The 8,816-nt window shown below is 40.0% G+C and overlaps 1 protein-coding gene across 1 annotated transcript in view; it reads right to left on the reverse strand.

Annotated features, from left to right (window-relative positions):
• Window positions 1–340: 340 nt before the first annotated feature.
• LOC106952539 (cilia- and flagella-associated protein 47) overlaps window positions 341–8,816 on the reverse strand; it is a 35,219-nt gene continuing 26,743 nt past the window's right edge. Inside the window, exons 56-67 of the mRNA XM_015040707.1 lie at window positions 8,072–8,247; window positions 7,706–7,813; window positions 6,378–6,489; window positions 5,981–6,085; window positions 5,629–5,785; window positions 5,440–5,520; window positions 5,190–5,313; window positions 4,440–4,624; window positions 3,807–3,972; window positions 1,432–1,593; window positions 936–1,104; window positions 341–590 (exon numbers count right to left, since the gene is read on the reverse strand). Of these exons, the coding sequence (XP_014896193.1) occupies window positions 399–590; window positions 936–1,104; window positions 1,432–1,593; window positions 3,807–3,972; window positions 4,440–4,624; window positions 5,190–5,313; window positions 5,440–5,520; window positions 5,629–5,785; window positions 5,981–6,085; window positions 6,378–6,489; window positions 7,706–7,813; window positions 8,072–8,247 (1,737 nt within the window). The 3' untranslated portion in view covers window positions 341–398. The remainder of the gene's footprint in view (window positions 591–935; window positions 1,105–1,431; window positions 1,594–3,806; window positions 3,973–4,439; window positions 4,625–5,189; window positions 5,314–5,439; window positions 5,521–5,628; window positions 5,786–5,980; window positions 6,086–6,377; window positions 6,490–7,705; window positions 7,814–8,071; window positions 8,248–8,816) is intronic.

Raw genomic sequence — 8,816 nt, forward strand, 5'->3', positions numbered from 1 at the left:
CCCAAAAAATAAAAGATGGGGGTCTTTTTCCCCCCCCCATTGGAAAAAAAAGCTTAAAAAAAAAAAAAAAAAAAAAAAAAAAAAAAAAAAGGATTGGGGTTACATTACTTCGGGCAGATTGAGCTTTAATTTCCTTCCCACAAGGTAGACTAAATACGTTTTGGCATCAGGAGAGAAATAGCTAATTAGCGCTGCTGATGGGAACCATCATGCAGCTAATGAGCCAAGAGAAGACGAGAAAACTTTCTTTGTGATTTAAGAGACGATGTGACGAATGTGCATGTGTGAAAATACATACAATAACATTCAGCCAGGTTCTGAAAAATATTCAAACAAAATCTGTATTTAAAATAAAGAAAGGGTGGGATTTTTATTGTTATTATTATTTTTTTTAATAATTATTTTTTGACTTTGACAGGGGATGAGTTAGCCAGAAAGGGAACGCGAAGGTTCTGGACCACAAAGTTACGCCGGCGTCGTCTGGGGGGAACAGGAGCCGGGAAGCAGCTCTTGGGGGATGATTCACGGAGGAGCTGGGGGTCCTGCAGGGTTTTCCCTCTCACATCATAAAGCCACTGCATGTCTGCTGCCTGCAGTGAAAGAGTTTAGAAGCCAACAGTTAAGATTCCAGGAGAACTGCAGAACCGCAGTCGAGGACGGGTGTAAAAGCGATATTTGCGGCATGACATTTGTTTTCTAGTGATAACCAGAGATGTTTTGCTCGAGGGGTGGGGGCGGGGGGGACAAATGCTTTATTTCTGCGATCAAAAGATTCTGGGAGCAAAGATCTGTTTACTTTCCTGAAAATACTGAAATTACCAAAACTGAAAGTTGTCAGAGTTTTACTATCAAATTCTCTGGAGAAACCTACAGTGTTGCTAAGAGTAAACAATCTTGTGAACGCCTCATCAGCGCTCCCACAGGAAGTGATGTACCTGGACGGCCAGCCTCGCTCTGTGTCTCTTGCAGCTTGCAGTGGGGGTGAAGAACACAGAGATGAGAGCTCCGGTTGTCCCAGCAGGAGGCAATATCCCGGAGGCTGGAGCCACAGTGAACTCGCTGCTGCTGCCTGGCAGGAACGTCGCTTTGAATGACACCGCCCTCCTGCAAACGACGCTGAATTGGTTACTCCACAACAACTGGTTACTCGCACAGGCAAGAACGGCTGCAAACATGTATGGAAACTGATGAAATACAAATACGAGGTCGCTTGAAAGCGAATAAAACCAAATATTGGCTTTGAGATAATTACCACATTTAATTTCAAAAGGTCTGCGCACTTGTGATTTCTTCGTTACAAAAATGTAAAAAAAAAACGTGTCATAATAAAACATTTAAAATAGAAGTAGCAGACGTTTTAGCTCAGGAATAGAACAAAAATGCCAATCTTTTTGGTACAAGTAGAACTTTTATGAAATCTCTTGTACACACCTGGTGGTGCTGGTCAGGCGGAAACCCACAGCAGACGTCCTCCCTATCTCTGTCGTTTCTACATGAATAACGTCGTCAACCTGAGGCTTCGTAGCAATGAGAATCAAGGGAAACTCCCAGATCTTGCCGGACAAAGACTGAACTGCTAAGACGCTTGAGAACCTTGAATGAGAAGAATATTCACACAGCTAACTTCACTCGGGTGTAAAAAGAAAGCAACATTTCTGTTTACACTTTTATTGTTCTACTGTCTATTGAAGGTTGAAGCCTGGAAGCAGAACACTGAACCATGCAGGGGATTTTTTTTAAATATATGCATATATATATTTTTAAATATATGCATTATTTTTCAATAATAAAAGATTCTGATTCTGTAGACACTAAGTTAACTTCAGACATCTTCAAATGTCTAGACGTGTGTCGTCTGAGTGATAACATAGAACGCTGCTCATATGTTCAATATCAGATTCTTCTGATTAATGCTGCTTGTGATAAGAAAGACATTAGTTTGCTGCAAAAATGGAATCCAAATCGTTTAGGTTTTCTGACACAAAAATGAGCATGTCTTGATTTTTTTATAGCATTTTTTTTTTTTTTTTCCCTCTCTGTAATTGATCTTCTAGGATTTCTATCTATTCGGACAAACACAATCCTCTAAGCTGGTCGTTACTATTCCGGCTCCGAGCTTCTGATACCTCCCTTATCTCCACTTACGGCCCAGATCTAACATGTAGATAGAAAATGGAAGAGCCTATTAGCGGCACCAACCCCCCTCCCGTCATTTCCTGATGGTGAAGTCATTAGCTCTTGGAGGTATTGATTCTACCGGCGCACGCCTCATTAATGGACTCTGCAGATTCTCTACAGAAGACTAAAGCTGATAAATGAATCCTTTATTTACTCAGCAGGACGTCTCGCGCTACGAAAAGTAAAGGCTGAGATTACGAGTTTCTACATTTCTCGGCGTCGCAGTCCTCCTGGCGGCTTTTTTTCTTTTTTTTTTAAACCATCAATCATTCGTAACATTCTGACCACCGACAGGTGAGGTAATAATAATTTAAAAAAAAACAACACTGATTGGTTTGTCAGAATATTAAACTCGTATCACATTTTTTAAAATATGTGAGACATTATTAACGGATGTCTTTTCTCATTAGCCGACATCATTTATAAACGTCAGTAAATGCTAGATTCTTGCCCCTGGGGGTGTAACCTAAAGGGATGAAGTGTTGTTTAACCACAGGCAGCCATTTTAATGAGTCAGCCTTCCCCCTTTAGTTCAAAGTGAACACAGCAAAGTTTCCTGTGACAAACATTAAGACTCAGCATATACAGACAGTAAAAAATGAACACGGTAACCACACCCAGTCGAGAGGAAGAGACCAAACGGTGGAAGAAGAGGCACTGAGGGAGGAACAGCTAAGATTAATGAATGCAGATTTTGCCTACAGTGTTGGAGATAAACCGTTACCCACCGCTGGAGGGACAGAGGGAGAGGTGGTTCAGTTTTTTCTGCTTTAACTCAAGAGCCATATTGTTGCTTCATCACAGAGAGGGGTGAGTAGTCTTCTCACCACAGAGGCTACATTTGAGGTTTATGATTGTTTTTTTTCTTATCCTCATGTCCATTTAGTTGTAGGGTTGTCACGAGAGCAAAATTACAATCTCCCAAAATGTGGTCCAAGGGCAATCTGCAATTTGAGAACTTTACAAATTTGATCTGTCCACCACAAGTGGATGACGTAAACTCAGACTTTTTAATTTTTAATCAGAGTAAAATTATTACCAATTTTTTTTTCCCCTTGAAAATGTTAGACCAAAACAAATAGGAGAGAATTCAACCTCCCCTTATAAAAATATGTAATTTCAAAGTGCCACCATTTCAAGACCGTCACGACAGAAATGTTGAAAAGAACATTTCTGAAAGTAGTAGCGCCAAGAATGAACGTAGCATCGTACGGACTGGCGACGGAAGTGAGCCAGCGGCAAAGACGACGGTAGTAAATTTACACTTACCCATGACTGACACGAAAAGCTAACTGTCTAGGAAAGGTATGTTAGCAGCGAGTTAGCTGTAGCCTCAATCGCCTCGAGACACAGAACATAATGTACATGTTTGGGACTGACAGAAAAATCCCAAGAGAAAACTCCATAGCTTAGTTTTTGGAAGCACAAAATTTAAGACCTGTTATTAGCATATTTAAGGCCAACGTGCATTTTTTTTTCTAACAAATTTAAGACATTTTCAGACTTTAATTTTAGATGCATGAGTTTATGACATTTAAATAATTTTAAAGGATCTTCCAACAGCCACAGCATGATGCTGCCGGCACATTTCTCTTTGTTTTGATTCCACGAGTTTAGCATTCGGCTACCTGCTTGTCCTGCGTGGAGTGTAGATCAGATTGAGGGTGAGCATAATGATGCCGCTCTCAGGATCTCTCCTTGCCGCCTTGATGGAAATGGAGAGACATTTGCTGAGCCTCGATGGCGCCGTTTCAGAGGCTGAATGCACCCTGCACAGAAAGTCCTCCATCAGACCTGTGAGCAGGAAGCAGCGAGGCGGATTAGAGGAGAACGGACCGCAGAGCATTTAATTCTTAAAGAGTTACGGGGTTCGAGCCAAAAATGCAACCCCGTCAATTCAGTTTAATCAAGACATGGATGGATGGATTTCTCAGACAATGTCACAGGGAAAAGATCTGGAAATGCGAATACATTTCTATACTTTATATTCAGTTTTCATCCTCATTCTGATCAGGAAAACATTTAAATACACTTGAAATGGTAGAACAGAACTAATCAGGTTGTAAAATATATGCAATTCATTCACATACAAGTCAATGTACAATTCACTTCATTTGATATAAATACAATATCATCCTCCATTACCGCCATTCTAGCTTTCATATGAAGCCTTCGTTTTAATGCTGCACACTGTGAAAATATCTACAACGTATGAAAAACGTCATCATTACGTTCTTCAAAAACTAATTATGTGAACTCACCCTGCTGCCCTCTCTGCTCCTGGTTCCCTGGCACATACCCGGTGAGCTGCACATCCACTGTGCTTTCAAGCTGGCCCCCCACTTCACACTGGAGAACAGTATGAGGGGAGCTCTCGATCGGAGTCTCCACCGGGATGCCGCGCAGGGGGTAAATCCAAGATATGTCCAAGAGCTCTTCACTCAACCTGAGAGATTTATTAACAGGTTTTATTTAATGCTGCTGTATTCAGGATTTGCAAAATACGTCCTAAAAGTGGTAAAAATTATTTAAAGAAACTTTTGCAATTATTTCTTTTGCTTTGCAAAGTTATTTATTCTCAAATGAATTACTGGGTTATGTAAACTTTTGAATTCGAGGAAAGTAACAAAAAACAAAACTCAAAAAAAAAATGCTCCTGCTAAGGTTTCTGGCATTTAGGAAATATAAATAATTTGGATGCTTCTAACAGACCTAAAACAGGAGACGTCTGGTCTGATTTAAGTGTGTGGCATTCGGTGTGTATACATATCTGGTTTCAACTGTATTTTCTTTAAATTACAACAAACCTCACTGTCTGTTATCGGGAGTTTATGTGCAGAAAGCTAACACTATGAATCACACAATCCCTCAATCCTTTCACTTCACCATAAATCACGACTTTGTTTGGTCCAATAAAAAACCCATTAAAATCCCAGAGACATGAGCACATTCTATAACTATTAGTGTATTGGATAGTCAGACTAAGTTACTCAAACTGAGCAGAAACAAACCCTGTGGAGTCCTGACCGCTGATGGGCTTCATGGTGACGCGAAGCCAGGCCTTCTTCAACTCCATGGTCTTAGGCGTAAACACAAGTGGCACACCAACAGTTGCCCTTCCGCTGATCGGCAAAGCTACAACCAAGAAGAAGATAATCAAGGTAACGGCCGTAGGATTAGGTACAAATCTGTCTTTGGTTTTAAACTGAAACAGGAGTAAAAGTAGGTCTTGAGCTATGGTGAACAATTTGGTTGAAGAACCTTCAGCATGATCCAGGGTGCAAGAGAAGGTCTTCTCGTTACTGATTGGTTTGCAGTTGGACGCATCGTTTGGGTCTTCGGCTGAAGCATAAAAACATAAAGAAAGTATTGAGATGTCTTAGTAGTTCCCTGACTGCAGCAAAAAAGGGACAAAGTCACAACTTGGGAAAAGCAAGAAGAACCAGAGACCTGTAAGAGTTATGTTGAGTGTGGCTTGGTGACCGGTAGGGTTTAAAATTGGAACAGAAATGGAGGTGCTGGAACCAATCTGGCAGGACATACACAAAGGTTCCTCGACCTCTGGCCTGAGGCCACATCCACTCAACAAAACACAGCAGTCCTGCAACTAAAGGACAACAGAGACACAATAAACATACCAAAACGGAGAGAAGTTATCATACCGAGCAAGTGTGAATATTTTTTCAGATTGTCATTTGTACAAAATTTTGAAATGTTTCGCCGTACTTTGAGTTGATTTAACATGAATCAAAAGAGGATAAGCACTTTTACGAGGTATTGTAGACGTGTTGGATGCATCCACCTGAGAACATGTGAAGGAGATCTTTCCATGGTGGTTCTCCTCTCCAATGGATGAAGGACTAAAGCGAACGCCAACGTGGGTGCATGACTTTGGCGCCAGCATGATCTGAAATGCACAAAAAAATAAGGACATGAAGGAAAATCTTGTTGTGGCAACAATGAGTAACAGACAACTTCAATACTTCAATTACTGTCTACTAATTGAATAGTAAACAGAAAAAAGCAAGTGTTGCATGATAAATTAGGCAAACTAAACAAAATATAAGACCGGCCAAACTAAACATTCACTTAAAGAATCGACTGATTACTTTCCTTCAGGGGAAGAAAGATACTTTTCCTAAAAACATTGTGTTTGTACAATGTGTTGTACAGAAAAAAATAATAAAAATGGCACCAACGGTTTCTGCTGAATCCATCTCCAGTGAGTAGTGTCTGGGATTGGAGTTAGCTACAATCAGCTTCAGTGTTTCAGCTGTTGGGTTGACCAGAGGAATGTTTATTCTGACCCATCTGAAACACACATCAACAAAGCGCATTAAGGAACAGCTAATAGAGCTAAAAAAAATAAAAAAATAAAAATTGGGATTAACCAAACATCAAGCATTTTAGACATGAAAGCAACACCAACTAGAAACTGAAACAGTTTTGATAACTTTTAGTGCACAACTTGAGTTGTGATATTTTCTTTCAACTTAAAACTTGAGGCTGTTTAACACAAGGTGAGCAAATGTTACTGTGGTGACTTTAAAAGTGAATCACAGGTGCTAGCTAGGAACATTTTTGAAAACAGCATATCTACCCTTCCACACCTGAAACTATTATCTTTTACATAGTCGAGCTATTTTAGTAGTAAGGGAAACTAAAGGAACGTCACTGTCCTGGTTCTTGTGCATGGATGAGCTGTCTCTGTTGGGTAAATTTTGTTTTACGTTCCAACAATGTGACATGTGTACCCACTCATACAGAGCACTTGTGTATTCTGATGGATCCCATTTGAGCCGTCAGAATTTAATGAGCCTAAAAGCTTCACTGTGTGTGTGTGTGTGTGTGTGTGTTTGTATGGAAAGATGCACTGACAATGAGCTCTGTCATATCTGTTTATCTACATCTGGCGCAGAAAGCTGTGATCCAATCACAAAGCATTAGCCAGGATGAATGTTGAGCACGCTTTGATAGCAGGTGGAAACATTTTGTGATCAGATCACCTGGTTTGCACCACTATAGCAAAGTGAAAGGGCTTTACATTTTTAAGAGGGTTGCTGACCTTTCACCGACCTTCAGCCCCTGATTAAAAAAATAAATAAATAAAGCACTCATACAACAGCAGCTCAATATTTTAGGTGTTTGAGTTTAACACACTTTTCAGAAGCTTTACATTTCTTTATGTAATAATATAATTTTCTGAGACACCAAATTTTGGGTTTCTAGCCACTATCATCAAAATTACAATTACAATCCACTCTATCTATAATGAAGTTCAATTCTGGAAATTAGAGGGGAAAAAACATGGAGTATTGGATAGTAATTGTCACTGCACAGTACTAAATTTGATGAGTGTTTGAAATGATTCCTTTCTATGTATCATAACCTGGCATGGCATTTACAGCAAACTGTAAAAGAAGATTTCACAGACATACTGGGGTATGGAAAACCTTGGGGATGGAATTTTTTTCCAGCCCTGGCTATCTTAGTGCAGTACTGTGTGTGTTGGTGTGTGTGCACCTACTTGCCCAGATGACATTGAGCTTGTGGGAGCGTGACGACTGATGGAGGAAGAGCATAGAGCTCCAGTTGGTACCAGAACTCCCCCATTAGCTCTGACTGGAACACCACACTGGAGAAAAACACAAACTGCAAACATTAACAATGAAAATTCTAGTCTGGAGTCAATTGTCATGTCTTTATAATTTGCTAACAGCTAAACCGACTTTAATATGATCTTTGAGAAGTGTCTCCAGAGACCTACTTGAGGCTTTTCTTTTATTTGTGGGATAAAGTTTGGCTCTATAAACACATAAATCAGTTAATTCTGAAACGTTTTACTTTGTCCTTCAAAGTGAGGTGAGGTCAGCATTAGTGCAGCGAGCCTCACCTGCCTGTGCCCTTCCCTACGCTGACAGGAGAGTAGGTAACTTTGTAGCTCAGCGTCCCCCGTGGGGGAAGTGAGATCTGGCTGGCCCCCGTCAGATCGCCTCCTTCCAGGCACACATCCAGTGTCAGCAGCTCTTCTCCTGGGTTAGTGACCGATAGCTCTATGGCAACTGAGCTCTAGGAGGAAAACATTTCAAAGAGTTCACCTGTTTTTTCTTCCTTGTGTGATGTTATAAACATCTTTTGATCAATGTGTAGAGGGAATGTTACGTTTTCCTATATTGGAGGCAAGCCTCAGAATCATAAACCTGAACTAAATATATCCTTTTTGGTACCTTTCTGTTACAAAAGCAACACCATACACACCACAGCTCCTCTATTCAGGCTAATGGTAATTTACAACACTAGACATATATTTTAGCTATTAGCTATCTCAAAATTAGCTATTATTAGCCATTTAGCTATCTCATATTCACTATTCTAATATGAATTATTCATAGCTATTTAAATGCAATATCTATTTTTTTCTATCTTATTGATTGCCATTTTAGTATTTGTAATTATTAGCTATTTCATGATAAGTGTTTTCATTATTTGATAATAATAGCAAATGTACTATTAGCCATTTTATCATTAGCAGCCTCATTAAAAGCCATTGCCAACTTTTTCATTATTAGCCATTATCAAACCCCCTATTGCAGGGGTGTCAAACTCAATTTCACCGAGGGCCACTTCAGCATATTGGC

The sequence above is a fragment of the Poecilia latipinna genome, unplaced genomic scaffold (genome assembly GCF_001443285.1).
Source record: "Poecilia latipinna isolate Pla-1442-1.1 unplaced genomic scaffold, P_latipinna-1.0 Scaffold523, whole genome shotgun sequence".
Classification (NCBI taxonomy): domain Eukaryota; kingdom Metazoa; phylum Chordata; class Actinopteri; order Cyprinodontiformes; family Poeciliidae; genus Poecilia; species Poecilia latipinna.